The 25,246-nt window shown below is 43.1% G+C and overlaps 1 protein-coding gene across 1 annotated transcript; it reads right to left on the bottom strand.

Annotated features, from left to right (window-relative positions):
* Window positions 1-4,283: 4,283 nt before the first annotated feature.
* On the bottom strand, window positions 4,284-25,195 carry LOC124139566 (chromatin complexes subunit BAP18-like). Its single transcript, XM_046506740.2, has 6 exons — window positions 25,053-25,195; window positions 23,241-23,335; window positions 17,559-17,660; window positions 14,130-14,281; window positions 8,358-8,453; window positions 4,284-6,530 (listed from the first exon to the last, which is right to left on the bottom strand). Exons 1-6 carry the CDS (start codon window positions 25,068-25,070, stop codon window positions 6,508-6,510), a joined length of 486 nt encoding a protein of 161 aa, XP_046362696.1. The 5' UTR covers window positions 25,071-25,195; the 3' UTR covers window positions 4,284-6,507.
* Between the last annotated feature and the right edge of the window lie 51 nt (window positions 25,196-25,246).

Genomic DNA, 25,246 nt, shown 5'->3' with positions numbered 1-25,246 from the left:
CTAAACCAACTAAGAAAAAATTAATCTGCAAGCAAAAGTTGTCTCCATTGCCAATCAGCAGCATTTCTGTTCTTGTCACCAGTGGAAGTTTTCAGCCTGTAAATTCACTGTAAGTAACCAAGTTGCGATATAATGAATCAATTTCAAAGGTACACTGGAGTGCATTACCGGTAATACCATGTTTGACTGTGTCTGAGATTGGAAGTTTCTCTATTGTTAATAAAACTGTGTGCTTTTCTTTGTATTATTCGTGTGACAGGAAACAGTGCTAATGTCTGCCAAGTTACTGCATGTATTGTTGACAATACTGTATGTATTGTGTATCTGAGGTTGACAGTATCAGAGGTTGACAGTATGGTATCGGAGGTTGACAGAATTGGTATCAATGCTGAGAATGCAGCACTGATAGTTGTAATTTGTGAGTAGAAGGTTGGAAGGAGAATGTAATATTGTTGCTTTTTACACAATTAAAAAATAATTACATTAATCTGTATTGTTTGTTATGACAACTGCATGTTTTTTTTGTTTTATACATTTTATTTCACCTTTTCCCTGTTACATGAGGAGGATGGCCATCCAGGGCAATGGTCACCCTCACATTCTGAAGACGATGTATGTATACATTTGGGGAAAATTAAATACAAGTATTGGAAATAGTGCCATGGTGATTTTTAAGAAATATAACAGAACATACACACAGTCAAGCATTCAAAATATTATTCAAACACTGATCCTGGCCAGAAACAAATATGAGAAAGAGATACATATGTTATTGCTGTTCTGCTTCTTCAAACGACAACTGCATGTTACCATGGAAGACCACAGTGGAAGAGAAAGACCAACATACTCCATGATTGTCATGGCAACTCCGATGTCCCAAAGGCTGCCGTGTGTTACAATACATGCTTGTGTGACAACCAGGAAAGACCATATCCACGTAAACTGTTTCCTGGACCACTACCAGAACAGACCATAGCCATCACTTTCAAGCTGTGTAGGGGCGGTCGGGTAGCCTAGTGGTTAAAGTGTTCGCTCGTCACGCCGAAGACCCGGGTTCGATTCCTGACATGGGTACAATGTGTGAAACCAATTTCTGGTGTCCCTCGCCGTGATATTGCTGGAATATTGCTAAAAGTGGCGTGAAACCATACTCACTCACTCAAGCTGTGTATGTGGGTCAGTGATGACACAGGTAACAGTGATACACCAGTAATCTCTCGGGTAGATCCGGGGAAGAATAGGTCTTCAGCAACCCATGCTTGCCATAAAAGGTGTCTATGCTTGTCATAAGAGGCGACTAAGGGATCGGGGAGTCAGGCTCGCTGACTTTGTTGACGCATGTCATCGTATCCCAATTGTGTAGATCGATGCTCATGTCAATCACTGGATTGTTTGGTCCAGACTCGATTATTTACAGACCGCTGTCATATAGCTGGAATATTGGTGAGTGCGGCAAAAAATAACAAACAAACAAACCCCATGGTTAACTCCCAAAACACACATCCGCTGAAGTTGTCTCTGACTGGGGTACACTTGCCTCTACAGAACCCAGCAGACATTGTCTCCCTGTACTTTGTCCAAGGCATACAAGGGGCGGTCGGGTAGCCTAGTGGTCAAAGCTTTCTCTCGCCACGCCGAAGACCCGGGTTCGATTCCCGACATGGGTACAATGTGTGAAGCCCATTTCTGGTGTCCCCCGCCGTGATTATGCTGGAATATTGCTAAAAGCGGCGTAAAACCATACTCACTCACTTACTCCAAGGCATACAAGCAGCCATCAAGGGAATATAAAAATATGATAGGAAAGTGCATTTCTGACACTCATGATATGTTTGATCTAGAAATAGAGCAACAACACAAGGGCCTGGGGTGATAACAATTAAACTTTAAATACAGATGTTAAATTTGAGATAAAACATCACTTGACATGATGATTTACCGTTAAAATAGTACTTCCTGTTCATCTAGGCATTATTTTATAGGCAAAGATTACGATTGCTGTGTGTATTGTCTCATAAACTAAGCCGGAAGCCGCAGTCAGCTGTACACACATTCTCGGAATCTACGTTTAAATAGTACTTCCTGTTCATCTAGGCATTATTTTATAGGCAAAGATTACGATTGCTGTGTGTATTGTCTCATAAACTAAGCCGGAAGCCACAGTCAGCTGTACACACGTTCTCGGAATCTACGTTTAAATAGTACTTCCTGTTCATCTAGGCATTATTTTATAGGCAAAGATTACGATTGCTGTGTGTATTGTCTCATAAACTAAGCCGGAAGCCACAGTCAGCTGTACACACGTTCTCGGAATCTACGGGTGATTCGGTTAAACATTACCCAATAATATAACTTTAAAGAAAGAATTGTATTTGAAACTATTATTTTATCAGGAAAAATATATTCCAACATCATGTTATTTTCGTTGCAGCTTTACTATATATATTTCAAATAAATTATAAAAAGACAAGACCCAGTTAGGCCGGCCTCCGCCTCCACCTCCGGTGTCTAGCCGGGAGCGCCACATTTCAGAAATGGCTATTGCCGGTAGGGCCACATTTTCAGCTGAGTGCATTTCACCTATTCTAGCGGGTAATTAATTAATCCGATTACCGATACCTTTAAATGAGTGTCCCACATTTAAATTACTAAGCGTGGTGTTCTTTAGAGATACCTTTAAATGAGTATCTCACATTTAAATTACGAAGCGTGGTGGTACATTTTATGCCTGTCCCAAGTTGTTTGATCAGATTTATTGTTTACATGCTGAGGTGTTTGGCCATATGTTTCCATTAGTTTACTGTTTGTTGTCCAATCGAAAAAGATGAGTGAGATGGAATATGCTGACCACGTGGGCGACCTCCTTCATCTGCAGTTATGATCCATTATGATATTCATATGCTATTCATATTCATCAATGTAAAGTTCTGATGAATATGTTATCCTTGTTGAATAAGAAATGAGAAAACAAGACTTGTTTTGTTATATACGGTAACCTGTTAGAATCACAAAGCATGTTTTGACAGCATAGCCGTGAGAGCCACATTATACAATCACGCAACCATAACCATTGCCGGGAGCGCCACATCAATTTGGGCTATCTACCATGCATGAGAGCGGAACTTGAAATTAAGACAAGGTGGAGGTACTGGTTTCCTGTTAAGTGAACCCAACCCCTGCACCAACTTGCACTTCAACAGCGTTTCCAGTGAGGTGAGGTGAGGTGAAATTGGGATTAACGTCGCGTCCAAGATTATTGCACTTATACAGCGACGTGCATGTACGTGTGTGTGTTTGTGTGGCTGCTTGTACTAGCCCGGACTGATGCCGATTTATAGTGCTAGCACACTGAGATACCATGCCGCAGTTTAACACGAATACCCCACTCAGACACAGTATACTGACTCCGAGCCAACCAGTCCTTGTTTTAGCCCCTTAATGCCAAGCGCCAGACAGGGTAACAACAAGTACCATCTTTTAATGTCTTTTGGTATGACGCGGCCGGGGATCGAACCCCGGACCTTCCGCACTCCGGGCGGACGCTCTACCACAAGACCACGGAGGCGGTCCATTTCCAGTGAGGCATGATATTAACTTTTAAAAAGCTTATTCTTATAGTTTCATGGGTGTTGTCTTATAAACATTTGCTCTCTTTGTCTTCCAGAAATGACTAATATCAAGCAAGAGTGAGCATAATTTGGGTCCTTTTAGAAGGACTTTTGAAATACTTGAACCTGTTTCTGTTTTCATTTCATTCAGTAATTCAGATCATACAGATGTCTTTTCCAGGTGCACGAGTGGCCGATTGATCTAAAGTGCTGCAACTTATTATCCACTAATCACAGGTTCGAATCCCATGATTTTAAAAGCACTATATTGATGCTCGTGTGTGAGTGAACATCTATGAGATGGGACAGGATATATCTTTATTTGAAATGGATAACTAATCAAGTCTGGACCAGACAATTTAGTCATTGATATAATGGGCAATGATCCACGCTGTCTGGTACAATGACTCCTATCAACCAAGTACCCAAGTCCTACTCAAGTCTTTGTTGCCTCTCAAATGTCTCAAGAAAATATTTCAAAGGGAGTTTGAGTTGAGCTGCAGAAAGAAAATGTGACGGACAGACAATCTGATTAAGATAAGATCTTAGTTCTCGCTACAAAGCTCTGATTTTAATCAGATTGGATGGACAGGGTAGTTTGTTATTCAGAGAAAACGGACAACTGAAATTTCTACATCCCAACCTTATTGTGGACAAAACACAAACATCAAGACAAACATTATGTTATATTTATTAAATTCAAAATCTTACAAATTAGCTACATTTACTAGAAACCAAGTTTATATTCTGTACAAAAGAGAAAAATATGAGATGCTAGGTGACAGCATTTTTTTTATGACAACTACAAATGGCAGTTTCATTCTGGTACTTCAATGTGTGATTGTTCAATGTGACACTTACTTGTTGCATGACTTAGAATAAACTGCAAAAACGGTAATATGGACATGTTGAAAAGACAAACTTTGGGAAAGGAAATTATTAGCTTCCAGAGACTTAAATAAACATTGGCGAGAGTTGAGTTGGTGCGCCAGTTCCTGTCACAGTGGGATGAGTGAGTGAGTGAGTTGGGTTTAACACCGCTTTTAACAATATTCCAGTTATATCGCGGCGTGTCAGCTTAATGTGGGAGGAAAGCTCGAAGTGATGCAGGTCTCAGGCTTTTACCACTTCGGTGAAACCCACGGGCACGGGTATGGTGCTGACAAACCTAGAAACATAATCGGGGCGAACCGGGATTCGAACCTGATCATTGATGCAAACAACCTTGCTGACACCCACAAGCATGAATTCGCTCATCACGCCAAAGACCTGGGTTCGATTCCCGACATGGGTACAATGTGTGAAGCCCATTTCTGGTGTCCCCCGCCATGATATTGCTTGAATATTGCTAAAAGCGGCGTAAAACCATACTCACTCACTCACTTGCAAGCATGTGAGTGTTGCTGACCAAGGGTTATAATGAGGGTTGAATCTGGTGTTTCAGTTATCATACGTGGATCCTGGCATGGCTAGGGGATATAACTCTGCATGGCAAACTGCAAGACCTTATATCTCACTTGGCCACCTATGACTATGAAATCAATACAAGTTGTGTTCATGTTAGAGGAAAAAATGGGGGGGGATGGCCCCCCCTCCACCCCTCCACCCCCAAGTTTGTGTTGTTCTCTGTTAACCAGCCTCACATACTGATTAGAATAACGTAAACTGCCTTACAATACTTATCAAATTAAAATCCAAAAATCTAAAACATATTCCGATAAGTTTTTAACATGTTAAAGAGTAAAACACATTTCAACAAATATCATTTCCTTACATCAAGCTGTTGTTTTACTAATAAAACAGTTGACACTAATATAACAGGTGCATGTAGTAAAAGATAAAACACCATTGCAAACAAATTCAAAATAAATAAGCATTTCGCCATATGCTTTAACACTCAGGTAAGAAACAAGAATAAAAACAAGTGGTTTCCAGGTTTTCCTTTGGAATTGTACAGACCTGATTTTAGGAATCTTATTTTACACCCCAAAGCAGAAAAAGGTTTCTTAAGTTTTCTTTCATTTTGTTTTCATGACATTGTTTTAGCCTTACAAATAAATATCTCTTAATAAACACTACAAGCATCTGTCAAACAAACAGCACTCGCTATTATCAATGATTATATGTTTTCAGACATCAAACATTTTTGGCGTCCATGTTTTTTGCGATTACACGCCCCATAACAAGGGGTATGGTGTCACACTGGCATTGCAAATGCACCGATGGCCCTGTCTTTTAAAGATTACATACTGTATTCAATGTGAGGCCAAGTGTAGCTTTTGTGTTTTTCATCACCCACCGGTCCAAAAGTATCCCCCCCCAAAAAATTAAACATGTTCTGATATCCACCATTCACCAGTTTGAATATATATTTTCCCACCCTGGAAACACACTGTGATACAACAGAAGATTTGCTGTTTAATGCTGCACTAGTCAATATTCCAGCTGTATGATGATTGACTCATGATGTCTAACACTGAATTGTCTGGTCCAGACTTGATTATTTACAGACTGCTGTCATATAGCTTAAATATCTCCGAGTGCAGTGTTAAACAACAAACAAACAAACAAACAAACAAATAAATTCGAAAAACTCTGAACATATGTAAAACAGCTTCCACTTTGTTCAACACAGTAAAAGCCCCATTATTTCATTATAAACTTAAAATAAAAAAACTGCAGACCGGCAGGTAATGTGTTATGTTACAGCTGAATTTAGTTTTTAAAATGGTGGGCATTGTTGGAGGCGGGCATGAAACACGTTGAAACTGTTATGATGATGATGATGATGGAATTCCTGCGATGAGAGCATGTGAGGATCAGTTTGACTATCTTCATCATGTAGGACAGATGGGAGTTTCCGTCAAGAAAATAAATTCTTTTCTCTTCTTCAGCATCGCTATAGCATACTGGAGTCCACATCTGTAAGGACAACAAGAGAATAGCATCACCCTGGGAACAAGTCGCTATCTGTGCATGACACAGGTTCTAAAATACATGATATATAGATGAGAGTGAAATGGTCGTCACTACACCGCCTCTGTATCGGAAGGCTGGAGGTGCAATTCATGGTGCATCATACCAAAAGATGTTAAAGTGAGTGAGTGAGAGAGATTTTACGCCGCTTCTAGCAATATTCCAGCAATATCACGGCTAGGGCTTCACACATTGTACCCATGTCGGGAATTGAAACCGGGTCTTCGGCGTGACGAGCGAACACTTCAACCACTAGGCTACCCGACCACCCCGAAAGGTGTTAAAAGATAGTACTTGTTGTTACCCTGCCTGGTGCTTGGCATTAAGGGGATAAGACAAGGGCATGTCGGCTCGTGTCAGCATGCTGTCTCAATGTCGGGTATGCACATGCAAGCACACACGCATATGTATATCACCATATGATATTATAAGTGCAACAATATTGAACGCGACATTCAAACCTCACTTTGTCATAACCCTAGTGTTACAAATCAAATGTTTAAGGGGTCTCTAGATTCCGATAATACAGGAGCTAATCGCAAGGACTCCCTTACTTTGGAACACTGACAACATGATAGGTTGGTGACAGCTTGGGTTTGTGGAGTAAAATATCTGATTTTAGTCATGGTAATGACATTGCTGAGACATCTAGGGGGATATCTGTATGACATCTCTATGAGGGGCAGAATGAAGGGAAATCTCCTATAAAAATTGTTAGGAATGAATGTAGTTTTATGCCAGTCAGCAATTTTTCAGTAATATTTCAGCAATATTTCAGCAATATTTCAACTACATGTCAGTAATATTTCAGCAATATTTCAGCTACATGTCAGAAATATTTCAGTTACATGTCAGCTACATGTCAGTAATATTTCAGCAATATTTCAGCTACATGTCACTACATGTCAGTAATATTTCAGCAATATTTCAGCTACATGTCAGTAATATTTCAGCAATATTTCAGCTACATGTCAGTAATATGTCAGCAATAAGTCAGTAACATCACATCGGCCAGTAAATATGGACCAATATGATTGAAGGCTAGAACAACAATGCATGCCATCGGGTCCCCATGACACACAAACAGACATAGCCTGACCCCCGATAGATCGACAAGCATAGGCTACTGGGGACAGATTCTACCCTGGAATCCAGAAAAGTTGCAGAAAATGTAATTTACCTCAGAATTGCAGAAAAATAATGGATATAAACTAATTTTCATAATTTTCAAGCTTTTCTATAACATTGTTACATGTTGTAATGCCCCGACATTTAAGTGAGTGAGTGAGTGAGTTGGGTTTAATGCCGCTTTTAACAGTATTTCAGTCATACCGCGTTGTGTCCGATAATGTGGGAGGAAAGCCCGAAGTGATGCAGGTTTCAGACGTTTACCACTTCGGTGAAACCCACAAGCACGGGTATGGTGCTGACAAACCTAGAAACATAATTGGGGCGAACCGGGATTCGAACCCACAATCATAGGTTTCTGGCGTGCCCTAGGGACGCAAATCTGCACAGTGAATCCCGGCGCCATAGACGGCTGGGCCACCCGTGCCCCCCCCCCAAACATTTAACATGCAATTCAAACATACAAAATATAAATCCTTCAATAAACAAAATTTAAAAATAAGCAAGATTTGACGTTCATACAGTTTGGCCCTCACTCTATGAAGGTTCATACTCCAATGAACTCACATAAAGTGAAAGTCAATTCTTAATTTGAAACAGAGGGGCCCCATCCTGCATCAACTGTAGTGCATGAGAGATACGTGCCTGAGTCGAAGTCTAGTTTTTTAGATGCAGATCCATCACCTAAACCTTCAATGTCGACATCACTTTCAGGAGCATTGAGAGCACTCAGCGTCACATCTGTAATATAAATACAGATCACAATGTTTTGCCATACAATCAATAGTGTCATGAACATGGTATTACAATCTGACATTCCCAAGATGTTAACATGTGGATAGCCTGAACTTGTGGGTGTTGCCTGTGGGTGTTGCGTGATATGTGGGTGTTGCTTGTGGGTGTTGCCTGTGGGTGTTGCGTGATGTGTGGGTAGCCTGAAGTTGTGGGTGTAGCCTGAAGTTGTGGGTGTTGCCTGATGTGTGGGTGTTGCCTGTGGGTGTTGCGTGATGTGTGGGTAGCCTGAAGTTGTGGGTGTAGCCTGAAGTTGTGGGTGTTGCCTGATGTGTGGGTGTTGCCTGTGGGTGTTGCCTGTGGGTGTTGCGTGATGTGTGGGTGTAGCCTGAAGTTGTGGGTGTAGCCTGAAGTTGTGGGTGTTGCCTGATGTGTGGGTGTTGCCTGATGTATGGGTGTTGCATGATGTGTGGGTGTTGCCTGATGTGTGGGTGTTGCCTGATGTGTGGGTGTTGCATGATGTGTGGGTGTTGCCTGATGTGTGGGTGTTGCCTGATGTATGGGTGTTGCATGATGTGTGGGTGTTGCCTGATGTGTGGGTGTTGCCTGATGTATGGGTGTTGCATGATGTGTGGGTGTTGCCTGATGTGTGGGTGTTGCCTGATGTGTGGGTAGCCTGAACTTGTGGGTGTTGCCTGATGTGTGTGTGTGTGTTGCGTGAAGTGTGTGTGTTGCGTGATGTGTGTGTGTTGCGTGATGTGTGTGTGTGTGTTGCGTGATGTGTGGGTGTTGCGTGATGGGTGGGTGTTGCCTGAACTTGTGTGTGTTGCCTGATGTGTGGGTGTTGAGTGATGTGTGGGTGTTGCCCGATGTGTGGGTGTTGCCTGGTGTGTGGGTGTTGCATGATGTGTGTGTGTGTGTTGCCTGGTGTGTGGGCGTTGCATGATGTGTGTGTGTGTTGCCCAATGTGTGGGTGTTGCCTGATGTGTGAGTTTGTGTTGCGTGATGTGTGGGTGTTGCCTGAACTTGTGGGTGTTGCCTGATGTGTGAGTGTGTGTTGCGTGATGTGTGGGTGTGTGTTGCGTGATGTGTGTGTGTTGCGTGATGTGTGGGTGTTGCCTGATGTGTGTGTGTTGTGTGATGTGTGTGTGTTGCGTGATGTGTGGGTGTCGCGTGATGTGTGTGTGTTGCGTGATGTGTGGGTGTTGCCTGATGTTGTGTGTATGTTGCCTGATGTGTGGGTGGATGTCGCGTGATGTGTGAGTGTTGCCTGAACTTGTGGGTGGTGCCTGATGTGTGAGTTTGTGTTGCGTGATGTGTGGGTGTTGCCTGAACTTGTGGGTGTTGCCTGATGTGTGAGTGTGTGTTGCGTGATGTGTGGGTGTGTGTTGCGTGATGTGTGTGTTGCGTGATGTGTGGGTGTTGCCTGATGTGTGTGTGTTGCGTGATGTGTGTGTGTTGCGTGATGTGTGGGTGTCGCGTGATGTGTGTGTGTTGCGTGATGTGTGGGTGTTGCCTGATGTTGTGTGTATGTTGCCTGATGTGTGGGTGGATGTCGCGTGATGTGTGAGTGTTGCCTGAACTTGTGGGTGGTGCCTGATGTGTGGGTGTTGCCTAATGTGTGAGTGTGTGTTGCGTGATGTGTGAGTGTGTGTTGCGTGATGTATGAGTGTGTGTTGCCTAATGTGTGGTTGTTGCCTGAACTTGTGGGTGGTGCCTGGTGTGTGGGTGTTGTCTGTGGGTGTTGCATGATGTGTGGGTGTTGCATGATGTGTGGGTGTTGTCTGTGGGTGTTGCCCGATGTGTGGGTGTTGTCTGTGGGTGTTGCCTGATGTGTGGGTGTTGCCAGTGTGTGGGTGTATTCCAGATGTGTGGGTGTATCCCAGTGTGTGGGTGTTGCCAGTGTGTGGGTGTATCCCAGTGTGTGGGTGTTGCCAGTGTGTGGGTGTTGCCAGTGTGTGGGTGTTTCCCAGTGTGTGGGTGTTGCCAGTGTGTGGGTGTATCCCAGTGTGTGGGTGTATCCCAGTGTGTGGGTGTATCCCAGTGTGTGGGTGTTGCCAGTGTGTGGGTGTTTCCCAGTGTGTGGGTGTTGCCAGTGTGTGGGTGTATCCCAGTGTGTGGGTGTATCCCAGTGTGTGGGTGTATCCCAGTGTGTGGGTGTATCCCAGTGTGTTGGTGTATCCCAGTGTGTGGGTGTATCCCAGTGTGTGGGTGTATCCCAGTGTGTGGGTGTATCCCAGTGTGTGGGTGTTGCCAGTGTGTGGGTGTTTCCCAGTGTGTTGGTGTTGCCAGTGTGTGGGTGTATCCCAGTGTGTGGGTGTTTCCCAGTGTGTGGGTGTATCCCAGTGTGTGGGTGTATCCCAGTGTGTGGGTGTATCCCAGTGTGTGGGTGTAGCCCAGTGTGTGGGTGTTTCCCAGTGTGTGGGTGTTGCCAGTGTGTGGGTGTATCCCAGTGTGTGGGTGTTGCCAGTGTGTGGGTGTTGCCAGTGTGTGGGTGTTGCCAGTGTGTGGGTGTTGCCAGTGTGTGGGTGTATCCCAGTGTGTGGGTGTTGCCAGTGTGTGGGTGTATCCCAGTGTGAGGGTGTTGCCAGTGTGTGGGTGTTGCCAGTGTGTGGGTGTATCCCAGTGTGAGGGTGTTGCCAGTGTGTGGGTGTTGCCAGTGTGTGGGTGTTGCCGGATGTGTGGGTGCTGCCAGTGTGTGGGTGTTGCCAGTGTGTGGGTGTATCCCAGTGTGTGGGTGTTGCCAGTGTGTGGGTGTATCCCAGTGTGAGGGTGTTGCCAGTGTGTGGGTGTTGCCAGTGTGTGGGTGTTGCCAGTGTGTGGGTGTATCCCAGTGTGTGGGTGTTGCCAGTGTGTGGGTGTATCCCAGTGTGTGGGTGTTGCCAGTGTGTGGGTGTTGCCAGTGTGTGGGTGTATCCCAGTGTGTGGGTGTATCCCAGTGTTTGGGTGTTGCCAGTGTGTGGGTGTTGCCAGTGTGTGGGTGTTGCCGGATGTGTGGGTGTTGCCAGTGTGTGGGTGTTGCCAGTGTGTGGGTGGTGCCAGTGTGTGGGTGTATCCCAGTGTGTGGGTGTTGCCAGTGTGTGGGTGTATCCCAGTGTGTGGGTGTTGCCAGTGTGTGGGTGTATCCCAGTGTGTGGGTGTATCCCAGTGTGTGGGTGTATCCCAGTGTGTGGGTGTATCCCAGTGTGTGGGTGTATCCCAGTGTGTTGGTGTATCCCAGTGTGTGGGTGTATCCCAGTGTGTGGGTGTTGCCAGTGTGTGGGTGTTGCCGGATGTGTGGGTGTTGCCAGTGTGTGGGTGTATCCCAGTGTGTGGGTGTTGCCAGTGTGTGGGTGTTGCCAGTGTGTGGGTGTTGCCAGTGTGTGGGTGTTGCCAGTGTGTGGGTGTTTCCCAGTGTGTGGGTGTTGCCAGTGTGTGGGTGTATCCCAGTGTGTGGGTGTATCCCAGTGTGTGGGTGTATCCCAGTGTGTTGGTGTATCCCAGTGTGTGGGTGTATCCCAGTGTGTTGGTGTATCCCAGTGTGTGGGTGTATCCCAGTGTGTGGGTGTTGCCAGTGTGTGGGTGTTGCCAGTGTGTGGGTGTTGCCAGTGTGTGGGTGTATCCCAGTGTGTGGGTGTTGCCAGTGTGTTGGTGTATCCCAGTGTGTGGGTGTATCCCAGTGTGTGGGTGTATCCCAGTGTGTTGGTGTATCCCAGTGTGTGGGTGTATCCCAGTGTGTTGGTGTATCCCAGTGTGTGGGTGTTGCCAGTGTGTTGGTGTATCCCAGTGTGTGGGTGTATCCCAGTGTGTGGGTGTATCCCAGTGTGTGGGTGTATCCCAGTGTGTAGGTGTATACCAGTGTGTGGGTGTAGCCCAGTGTGTGGGTGTTTCCCAGTGTGGGGGTGTATCCCAGTGTGTGGGTGTTTGCCAGATGGGTGGGTGTTTTCCAGTCTCTGGGTGTATCCCAGTGTGAGGGTGTTACCTGATGTGTTGGTGTTTCCCAGTGTGTGGGTGTATCCCAGTTTGAGGGTGTTACCTGATGTGTGGGTGTTGCCAGTGTGTGGGTGTTTCCCAGATGTGTGGGTGTTGCCAGTGTGTGGGTGTTTCCCAGTGTGTGGGTGTTGCCAGTGTGTTGGTGTTTCCCAGATGTATGGGTGTTGCCAGTGTGTGGGTGTTTCCCAGATGTATGGGTGTTGCCAGTGTGTGGGTGTTTCCCAGATGTATGGGTGTTGCCAGTGTGTGGGTGTTTCCAACATGTATGGGTGTTGCCAGTGTGTGGGTGTTTCCCAGATGTATGGGTGTTGCCTGATGTGTGGGTGTTTCCCAGATGTATGGGTGTTGCCTGATGTGTGGGTGTTTCCCAGATGTATGGGTGTTGCCTGATGTGTGGGTGTTTCCCAGATGTATGGGTGTTGCCAGTGTGTGGGTGTTTCCCAGATGTATGGGTGTTGCCTGATGTGTGGGTGTTTCCCAGATGTATGGGTGTTGCCTGATGTGTGGGTGTTTCCCAGATGTGTTGGTGTTTCCCAGTGTGTGGGTGTATCCCAGTGTGTGGGTGTTGCCAGTGTGTGGGTGTATCCCAGTGTGTGGGTGTATCCCAGTGTGTGGGTGTTTCCCAGTGTGTGGGTGTATCCCAGTGTGAGGGTGTATCCCAGTGTGAGGGTGTTACCAGATGTGTGGGTGTTGCCAGTGTGTGGGTGTTACCAGATGTGTGGGTGTTGCCAGTGTGTGGGTGTTTCCCAGATGTGTGGGTGTTGCCAGTGTGTGGGTGTATCCCAGTGTGTGGGTGTTGCCAGTGTGTGGGTGTATCCCAGTGTGAGGGTGTTGCCAGTGTGTGGGTGTTGCCAGTGTGTGGGTGTTACCGGATGTGTGGGTGTTGCCAGTGTGTGGGTGTTGCCAGTGTGTGGGTGTTGCCTGATGTGTGGGTGTTTCCCAGATGTGTGGGTGTTGCCAGTGTGTGGGTGTATCCCAGTGTGTGGGTGTTGCCAGTGTGTTGGTGTTTCCCAGTGTGTGGGTGTTTCCCAGATGTGTGGGTGTTGCCAGTGTGTGGGTGTTGCCAGTGTGTGGGTGTTGCCAGTGTGTGGGTGTTGCCAGTGTGTGGGTGTTGCCGGATGTGTGGGTGTTGCCAGTGTGTGGGTGTTGCCTGATGTGTGGGTGTTGCCAGTGTGTGGGTGTTGCCTGATGTGTGGGTGTTTCCCAGTATGTAGGTGTATTCAAGATGTGTTGGTGTTTCCCAGTGTGTGGGTGTATCCCAGTGTGTGGGTGTATCCCAGTGTGTGGGTGTTGCCAGTGTGTGGGTGTTGCCTGATGTGTGGGTGTATCCCAGTGTGTGGGTGTTGCCAGTGTGTGGGTGTTGCCTGATGTGTGGGTGTATCCCAGTGTACGTGTGTTTCCCAGTGTGAGGGTGTATCCCAGTTTTGTGGGTGTATACCAGTGTGTGGGTGTATCCCAGATGTATGGGTGTTGCCTGATGTGAGGGAATATGATTGGAATACAACTGATACAATTGTACACAGCCCCAACAGACACACACACACACACACACACACACACACACACACACACACACACACACACACACACACACACACACACACACACACACACACACACACACACACACACACACACACACACACACACACACACACACACCTTCCCCAAACCCTTCCCTACCCATCAGAGCTTGTAGATTCTCCCCCTCACCTGATGTTTTCTGTTTCTTGGTCTGAGGTTCATGCGTCACGTGGTGCGTTACTATGTGCTTGACGACTGTCTTTGTCGGCGATGTCTCCACAGTGGGTTGTATGCCAGCATCCTCAAATGCCTTCCGTTTCAACTGATTTTTTATTTGAGAACTGAAACGGTAGAAAGAGTTTTATCCAGCAACAACTTCACATAATCATTGGGACCGCAGGGTATTACCTGGACACCAGTATACAGCAAGGTGCTTTTCAAATGATAGGTATTGCAATATTCTTTCCGTGTACCAGTATATTGGGTTAAGAGAATACATGACAAGGTCTGTTTTTATCTATAACATTTAACCATGTCAGCCTGAAATCTACAAGAATTTCATTCACAAATGGTATTTCCCTTCGAAATTGATCAAAAAAAATAAATGAAGAGAGTTATTTCTCTCTCACATTGTTATCCCCTGTCTCCATGACTACAAAACAGAGACACCAGACCATGGAGGCATCAGTGTCAATCACTGTCAAACACTAAAGCTCCCAATATATCGTAGTACATATCACAATACAGAAACCTTTATCGAAATACATTGTACTAGTTTGTAGAATAAATTAAAAAGGGAATCCAACTCAAGTCCAGAATGATTTGCCAAGTCTTGATTGCCTCAGCTCTAGTTCTGAAATTATACATCATTCTGGGCTCCATTTGGATTTATGTTTGTTTTGTTTGTATGTTGTTTAACGCCGCATTCAGCACTATTCCAGCTATATGACGGCGGTCTGTAAATAATCGAGTCTGGACCAGACAATCCAATGATTGACATCATGAGCATCGATCTACTCAATTGGGATATGATGACATGCATCGACCAAGTCAGCGAGCCTGACTACCCGATCCCGTTTGTCGCCTCTTACCACAAGCATAGTCGCCTTTCACTGCAAGCATGGGTTACTGAAGACCTATTCTACCCCGGATCTCCACAGGTCAAAATACATAGTAATACAAATCTTTTGCCAATACACAGCCATCATAATCATACTGTATCTGGGCTACAGCTGAGGGGTTCCTAGGCAACCTTGTGAAACCAGGGCACGATTTAGCCATATAAAACATGCACCAGTGCAACCTAATATTTATGTAAAAATGCACCAAGTGTACGTAAAAAATATTTCAAATTTGTGTCTGATTAACCCTTACCTGTCCCCACAAAACTGATCTTTGAATTGAACACACTCAATACTTCTAAAGCTTATTGAGCATACTCCCTATGTTACAAGTGTGTTAGAACTAAACTCAAAGCTTTAATAGCCTGTTTGAAGATAAAATGCCCTTGTAATTGTAGCGGCAATAATATTTCCGAGTCCCGTGATGGGATTCGAACCACGGACCTTCTGATCAGAGGTCGGATGCCTTCTCCACATGACCAAAGAGGTTAACCCTGTCAGCAAGCTGACAAGGTAAGGATGTCATCTGTGCATGGGATGACTCCACGCCCTGCTACATCCTCCCCCGTCAACAGAAGGCACGTCCCGGGCCGCATAGTAGGGTACTGAGGCTTATTTTGCTCAAATTTAATATGAACGTGCTCAGCCCCACGTTGGGCGCCAATGTAGCGGCCATAAAATCTCTGAGTCCCGTGATGGGATTCGAACCAAGGACCTTCTGATCAGAGGTCGGACACCTTGTCCACATGACCAAAGGGGTTAACCCCGTCAGCAAGCTGACAAGGTGAGGATGTCATCTGTGGGATGTTAAAACAATACGGAAATTGGGAAATTTGTTCCAGCCACGGACAAGTGGGCAAGTGTTAAGTTTAAACCCCGTTTCTTAGACTTGAAGTCATCAAACTGTGGATGCTTCCTATTATGTTTTACAGCAATTCATCATTTATTTATGTGATACTGGCAGCAGACTCGCCTATGTTTCAACCTTGCAAAATGTATGAGACCAGGTGCAACCTGGCCTTGTTTGGTGCAACTTGGCCTTGTTTGGTGCAACTTGGCCTTGTTTGGTGCCACTTGGTTTTCATGTCAACATGCACCTGGTTAAATAACAATCTGTAGACCGAAGATACATCTTGATCTATCTTGCACCAACAAGTAGACATTTATCAAAAATATTTCTGATTGAAACAAGTGACATGCTGTTTCACCTTGACCTTGTTCAGGTGACCTTCAACCTGCATCTGTTCAAGCGTGATCAGCATGTGTCACATATCGTATAGAACTTATCCAGCTGCTCAAATTAGCACTTATGGAAATACACGTACTGTAATCATGTCAGTGAATCAGTAAATTTAAAAACAACAAATTTTGTGTTACCATCACCCTGTCACTTGACCCACACTTAAAAATCACACAAGAGTGATACACTCATTTACAATAACATTAGGAGTGAGTGAGTGAGTGAGTGAGTACTGAGTGAGTGCTTTAACATCACTTTCAGCAATATTCCAACAATATCACGGTGGGCAACTCCAGAAATGGGCTTTACACATTAGGCCAGGTCTTTTTCATTTTTAGGATTACAGATTTTTCATCCCAAAGTCCAGGGTTGGAGGAGGGGGAAAAAAGAAAAAAAAGCCAGATTAATTTTTTTTGAATTCAGAATGCCTCTGGCATCTTTTATGAACATATTCTGTGCTCAAAAGACCACCATTTGTGATGATAAATCCCCTTGTAACAATAAAAATTCTACCACTTACAACACGGACAATTGCCAAGGGAGGCTATTCATGTTCGGCTACGAGATCAACAAAGAGCAATTATGTATCTCTTTACTAGTTTACAACGCTAAATTCATGTTATTTTTATTAAAAGCTGATAATCCCCCACAAAAATAGCTGACTACGTGGCTATCGGCAGGGAAAAAAATATGGAAATCTGATTTTTTCTTTTTACATTTTCTCAAATATTAGAGTCGGCGGGTCTGTAGTCCGAAAAATCTAAAACGCCTGACCTTATACCCATGTTGGAATTGAAGCAGAGTGATGAGTGAAAGCTTTAACCACGAGGCTACCCCATCTTCCCTTAACATAAGAACATGGAAGACACACGGTCTGTGCACCAATCACAGCATATCATGCACTACCTTCAAACAATCAGTTCAAAAGACTTTTCCCTGACAACTGTCGCAAATTTGGTGCCGAATACCAGCCTCTGGGCAGGTCTTGAGAAATCAGAACAGTGTTGTTATACTAGTAGGTTTTGAAATTGTTCACACATATTTGTACACAGGCAACTGTTGTTTAGTTGGGTAATACTGATTGTCTGGATTACTGAACAGACTAAACACAATTTGACAAGTCCACATACATGACATAGTTGCAATGTTTTAAACCATTGTTCCTTGGGAGTGTTCCGCAGCTTTGGAGTGTCAAAGTAATTCATCCTATGTCGCCATGTATGCGTCATCAAAACAATTAATAAAATGTATACTTACATAGTTCTATTCTTTATAACTTCACTAATTTTGTTGAGATCATCTCCAAACTTTTTAACAGCCGATCTGAGCATTTCAATTTCATTGTCTGTCCATTTTCCACTGTTAAAAACAAAATGTTAGTTGTTAGTAAAGTGCAATTCAACAAAAAGATCAGGGCTTGTATTTCTGGCATCTGATATTAATGGTATGTAAACAGTTATCAAGTTATACGACATTAGGCGTGACTGTTGGGGCTATTTTCACTATTGCGATAGCATTGCAATAGTACCCAAAACCACTGCAATAGTATTGCGATAGTATGAAACAAAGTATAAGGCTTAATAATTATATTAATCAGTGAAATAGAAATGAACACAATTTTGTCGACAATGTCAAAGTCAGCCATTTTCACGCCTGTCGCAACTCAAACCAAGGGGAAGTAACTCTAATCATTGTCCTAATCCTTGCTAATCCACACATGACAGGTTTAAAATTACCTGACACATAATTTATGTTTTATTTATAACAAATTGCAACTATTGAAACTATCAACTGTTATGCACACTATTGAAAATACTATCGGTGTTTTTACATTCCTATCGATCTAGTGGTCGTTTGATATATCTTTACATTCCTATAAGATATACCGTATTCGATGTAATAAGCGCCCCGCTCTAATAAGTGCCCACGGCGACATTTGCTAATATATTGGCTGGTGAACAAGCCCAATTAGCACCCCTTCCGATTGATCAATGTGCACAAGACTTATTTATTCGCATATAATACGCACTCATGTCTTATATGCACCCTTAATTATGGGCAATTAAATTCTGGAAAAATATATCTGTCGTACATAAACACTTCAGGCTGTCAGCATAAACCACGAAATTTATCTTTCAACTCTGTTTTTTTCACCAAAATAATATTCTAATAAGAGCCCCCTATTTCTAATTTTGAGAGCGCCCTGGGCGCCTATTACGTCGAATACTGTATTTGTTTTATCATTGTCTATAACCTACAGAGTAAATTCAAGTGGGGTAACGATACAGCGGTATAGTATTGTATCTCGATTTGAGGCCCACTATACAACACATGAATTGACAACCCTGTATTGCTATACATATAATACATTACAAGTTACATTGGTGTAAAAACGTGAATAATAATAGAAACTGTTCAACAACCAGCTGATGCAGGTTCTCTAGTATTTCCTTGTTTGCTTTAAATAGCCAAACATTTACACTGCCCTATAGCCTGTATGTTTTTTGCCCTATAATATCCCACTTTGATCTCTGAAATTTAAAACAAATGATTCAGGGTTCACCTTTAACATTGTTCAAAAAGAAAGAATATCAATTTACAAAATCAAAGTACTGTATCAGGTAGGGCTGGGACGGGTAACTCAGGTACCCGGGTCGGGTGGGTACAGAGTAGGACCCGGGTACCCATAGGACTACCCGGACCCGTGGTTAATCACGTGATATATTGTCTAATGACTAAAATTATCTGGAACTCTATAGTTACACTATAAGTCACTAGTGTTCGCTTTTCGTTCTGACCATGCACCCATTCCTTCTGATTTTTCATACGGTTGAATAAAGATATAACTTAAGTCAACTTCAGTGTATGCATGACCAGATTGTTTAATACATGTATCTAAATACGTTTTGCCAGGGCTATGCTAAAAATATTTCCAATCGGACATTTTGAGACATCTCCTGAGACCTAGAGTGGGTACCCGGGTAGGGTAGGGTAATAGGGGTGCAGGTACCCGGGTAGTAAATTTGGACACGTCCCAGCCCTAGTATCAGGGTACATATCATTTCAAAACCCCACCATATCGTTACACATCTTTGTAATTTTCATCATGTGTTTTCATAATGATTATGATTAACATCAATAGCTTTCGCCAATACATAAAATAACCATAATAAACATAATATTGAGTACATTTCATAGTTGGAGTGACAATCATTCATGATCATGGACTGATGTTTATTCAGTTACCATGGTTACCATGGTCACACAGCAGTTATCAAATGATAAAAAGAAGGTTTTCAAAAACCTAGACTGAGGTAGGCATGTTAGGAGATAAACATACTGTGATTTCAATGTAGAGCTAATTAGCATGAAGATTTAACTCAACTAAATTGAATTTGGAACCGTAATGTTAAATGTTAAATATAGCACAGTTAAAGCTAGAGGTAACCTAGCTCTTTAAATACACAGTATGTGTTTCCATTCTACCATGACTAAATAAAACGCAAACGCATGTTAGCCATGATATTGAGTGAGGCGGCATGGGTTGAGTCCAATGTTTTCAGCAGGTCACTAAAGGTGCTGTATATGCTCAAACTTTGTCTTTTTTATCATTATCATGATTATACTTTACTCGCATATAAAACAGGCACCGAAAGTGTGAAGCAGAGCATAAGCCAACATGAGTGAGTGAGTGAGTGAGTGAGTATGGCTTCACACCGCTTTAAGCAATATCACGATAGGGGACACCAGAAATGGTAAGCCAACATGAAGTGGGCACTCCTGAAGAATATGAAGCAAGCCTTGCAGGGTTTAATTCTACACTGCACATCACTAATATGACATCACGTCCCTCATAATGACACAGTTAATATGACGTCACGGTTGGCGATATTATGAGTGAGTTGGGTTTAACGCCGTTTTAACAGTATTACAGTTATATCACGGCGTGTCAGCTTAATGTTGGAGGAAAGCCCGAAGTGATGCAGGTCTCAGACGTTTATCACTTCGGTGAAACCCACGAGCACAGGTATGGTGCTGACAAACCTAGAAACATATTGGGGCGAACCGGGATTCGAACCCACAATCATAGGTTTCTGGCGTGTCCAGGGGACGCAACTCTGCACAGCAAATCGCAGCGCCTTAGACGACTGGGCCACCCGTGCCCCCTACGGTTGGCGATAGAAAAGGGACAGATTTCAAGCACTCTGCAGTGCCTGAAACATGAATACACCCCCTTATTTGATTTCTATGGTGTTTTTTGTTTGATTGTTGTTTAACGCCGCACTCAGCAATATTCCAGCTACATGACGGCAGCTGTAAATAATCGAGTCTGGACAAGACAATCCAGTGATTGACGTCATGTGCATCGATCCACGCAATTGGGATACAATGACATGCATCAACCAAGTCAGCGAGTCTGACCACCGGAGTGTTTTCTGTCCAGAATGTATTGTCGCATGTAGTTTGAATATACCGCATTCGATGTAATAAGCTCTTATAAGCGCCCACGGCGATATTTGCTAATATATTGGCTACTGAACAATCCTAATAAGCACCCTTCGGATTGATATTTTGTACACAAGACTATTTATTCGTGAATAATACATGTGCTATATGCACCCCTTATAATGGGCAATTAAATTCTGGAAAAATAATATCTGTCGTATATAAACATTTCAGGCTGTCAGCATAAACCACGAAATTTACGATCTTTCAACTCTGTTGTTTTTCACCAAAATAATATTCTAATAAGAGCCTACTGATAATAACCATGATGATGGTGAAAGAAGAACGTTTCTATAAATATTATCTTGTGCAGTCAATACAGATGTTTAAATAAGAGGTGGTTATTGTCATTTGAGACCTCTGATTGACCAACCAGAATCAAGTAATTTCCAAGTTCATGGTAAAATGTAGGAATAATAAGCTTTGTTCAAAATTCAGCCTGAAAGTAGTTGAGTCCTTGTTACCATGGTAATAACCCTTATGTTAAAAGTTGAAATTAAGGGGATTCCAAGCTTCAAATACACCCCAGTGTAAACACTGACTGCCCAATCAAAACTAAAGGGTGTCAGAGCCAATCAGGTATCATCTTTCTGAAATGATTTGGCTTCACTCCACTCCTAATATGCTCATCATGGTCCATCAGGTTTGTCTGGTTTTCATAATGCTCATGTAGAGATGTATCAAATCTGTGCAATAGATGATTTTTTGCTAAAACAAAAAATGTTCTTGGCTCTCAGGTGAGGTGAAATGGTGTTTAACGTTGCATCCAAGATTATTGCACTTATATAGCGACATGCATGCACGTGTGTGTGTGTGTGTGTGTGTGTGTGTGTGTGGCTGCTTGTACTAGGCCGGACTAATGCTGATTTATAGTGCTAGCTCACTGAGATACCATGCCGCAGTTTAACATGAATACCCCACTCAGACACAGTATACTGACTCCGAACCGACCAGTCCTTGTTTTAGCTCCTTAATGCCAAGCGCCAGACAGGATAACAACAAGTACCATATTTTAACATCTTTAGGTATGACGCGGTCGGGGATCGAACCCCGGACCTTCCGCTCTCCGGGCGGACGCTCTACCACTAGACCATGGAGGCGGTCTTGGTTCTCAGGCACCGCTGCATCATCATTACAAAGTCCACCGCACGTTACGTGTCTGTGTAATGCTGGTTTTATAGTGTCAGCCCACTGAGATTCCATGAACAATGATGAAGCCGTTTCCATGGATACCCCACTCAGACGCAGTATACTGACCCCAAGTACCACCTCTTAATGACTTTAGGTATGACAAGGCCGGGGATCAAACTACAGACATTCCGCTCTCTGGGCAGACACTCTATCCACTAGACCACAGAGGCAGTCTTCTTTCGTTCTTCAAAACGTTATCTGAATATTTGCAAGTCTTCTAGAACTAATGACTCCAGCAACCTATGCTTGTCATAAGAGTAGTCTAAAATGGACTGGTTCAAGGCTTGGTTTAACTTTAACTTGTTTAATGATCATGATGATAGCTTAGCTAATATTTAACATGTTTAATAATAATCATAGGTTGTAATACCGTATAACTATCAACCCTACTCCCCCTTTCATTAGCATTACTTGCTAAAACTAAGTAGCGCCATGAGCAATAACTCGGTGAATGGAATCTGGCGCAGTATAAATGGACTTATTATTATTAACTCTGTGTATAAGGCGAGTTTTTCATACCTAGAAATAGGGAGCTTTCAGGGGTGGTCGTCTTATACACAGGGTTGAGGTTGTTTTTTTTTTCCCAACACAAAGACATTACTGTGAGCACGTAACACTGGAAATACCGTGTCAACAAATCCGTACTGAAGTACGCAAACAAATCACGTAATTAAACTGTCTGGTTATAAAAAGAGTTCATTAGATATCTGAACTGATGTTTGTAATCTATTTTATTAATTATTATTCAAAACTTTATTCAATATTGTTTATATTTATTTCGTCGAAATCGTATGTGAAGTGATCGGAAGATCGCACAACTCACCGAAGGCTTGTACAGAGGGGTCGCCTTATACGTGGGGTCGCTTTATAGACGGTGATATGGGGTAAGTATATTTGTAGTACTTACCTTCATGTTCTCACTTGGAGAATCTATACACTTACACAGTATATCAATTATTAATGACTTACTTATCTTTTAGCATACTTAGGGGGATTCAGAACACTTTGCTTTCAGTTTTCTCAATTCTCAAAATCATAATGCCCTAGATCTAATCATGTTCACTAATCATGCTAATCACTATTTCAAAACATTGTACCAAAAAAAGATACTATTGAGTTATACCATGTTAAGAAACAAGTACAATAATTAAGGTCTGTAGTTGCTAAACTTTTGTCCACCACTAAAAGTTGTTAGTTGAAACAGGGCAGGTGTCATCTAGCCTGACTCTACCTTCCACATACCTTGTAGGGCTTTGCTCTGTTGTTGGGTGGAGTTGCATTGTCAACTCTCCCAACTTACTGAAAGCTGATCCAGCCGCCGTAAATATTTCCCCAACCTGTAACATCATTTGAGAAAAGTTAGTGAGTGAGTCAGATTTTATGCCTCTTTAGCAATATTCCAGCATGGTCGTGGAGAGCTTGTTTGTTAACGCTATATGACGGTGGGTTGTAAATAATTAAGATTGGACCAGACAATCCAATGATGGACATCATCAGCATCAATCTATGCCTTTGGGGTAAAATGACACACATTCAACCAAGTCACCGAGTCTGACCAACCGATCCATTTGGTCGCCTCTTGCCTATTCTCACCGGCATCCCCACACAGGGGTCATGGCTGGGAAAACAGAAATGGGCTTCAAACATTTTACCAATGTGAGGAATCAGACCCATGTCTTAACTGTGACAGGGTTAGATATTGGCACTAGTCCTATAGTCCTTGCCAAACTGCCCAATAGTAAAGGTATCCTAAGGACTAGTAGAATTTTGACATTTTTAAAGGTTCTGCTATATGCTATCATTATAAGGACTAGTTGACTGAAACTGTTCGTTTCTACCGCTGTGTGATGAGTTAAAGCATTAAAGGGACAGTAGGTTGACAGTTCTGTGTTTTTAAATCATGCATGACATAATTTCTGAGTGTGACGTCACATGCCTGATTCAATTCTTAAACCAAAACAAGAGAGATCCGCACAGTGAAGCCGACAACACAAGCAGCATGCAAAGTAAACTGGCTTCAGCAATGTTTTTATTTTAGAGACATTGAAGTGAAAGATTGTGTGCTTTTCTTATGGATGAGTTATAAAATACTAACTGCCAGCTTGATAAGATTAGAAGCCAGTGTTTATCTACATTACAATATGAATATGCCTTGATCATATGAAGCCAATCACTCTCCTACCTGTAACATGTGAACTAATATTCTCTGTGCATATGTTACAGGACCAGCTGAAGGCCATGCGTATGACGTCACAGGTTGTGTACGCAGGAGGAGACAGCCATTAAAAACAGGGCTTGTGCCTCTTGAAAAGACATCAAGTGTTTGTTATGTACTCAAGAAGACATGAAACACAACCCAGAATTCCTTACAGCTAGCACTGTACCTCTGTCACATCATCACATCTTACACAGTCCATTCACATTTATCATGTTTCAACACATTTAGATCAATATAACTTTCATCAAGAAAATATCCCAACAGTGAAAAACTAGTTCCATTTGAATATTTATCCTCCACATGCTGTCATCAAGGCCCTACAGAGAGCTAGAGATAGTCACTTTTTGTCTTGCACCTCACTGTCGCAGTTGTCTACATCATTATGCAAAACAATATGTAAACTGCACAGAAGGCTTGCATTAGGCCCGTCTGTTCTTATTTCAGAATAAGTGCATTTGTTTACAAACAAGAGAAAAGTCTGGTCACATGATAAGCCTACACCTGAGGTGTGGTCACTGGAGCAGAACAGTCTGTCATGGCACCAGGCGAGCATAGCTCGGTGGTTATCGAATATTGTCTACAAACAAAGCTTCAGAACGGTCAACGCCCTGTTCCTTTAAACACTAGGTCAAGGTCAGATGTGTGCCAAAACCCGTTCTCACCATCACTCTCCCTCCATAATCGCACAAGTGGCACAATATTATGTACATCGCTTCATTCAAGCGTTTCAAGATAAACAAACGCTTCAAACACAAAAGAGTTTTCAGCATCCTATTTCAACACATCGATTAGCATTTTCACAAGATCTATATCAGTTCGATGCCTATGATTATTACCTTGCTTGCAGAACTCATAATGTGATCATCAATTCACTAACAACATACTAAAAGAGCAACAATTTATACAGAAAATTTCATTGTTTGGGTTGCATCTCCCGCGACTAACAACAGCGGAAGCGGAAACGCGCCGGTACTCTCGAAACAGTTTCTTGACGTTTGATAAAAAGTTCACCTTAAACAAAAACGTCATA

Source organism: Haliotis rufescens, unplaced genomic scaffold, assembly GCF_023055435.1.
Source record: "Haliotis rufescens isolate VD_foot unplaced genomic scaffold, xgHalRufe1.0.p SCAF_9, whole genome shotgun sequence".
NCBI classification, from domain to species: Eukaryota; Metazoa; Mollusca; class Gastropoda; order Lepetellida; family Haliotidae; genus Haliotis; species Haliotis rufescens.
This window is presented reverse-complemented; position numbering and strand designations above follow the sequence as displayed.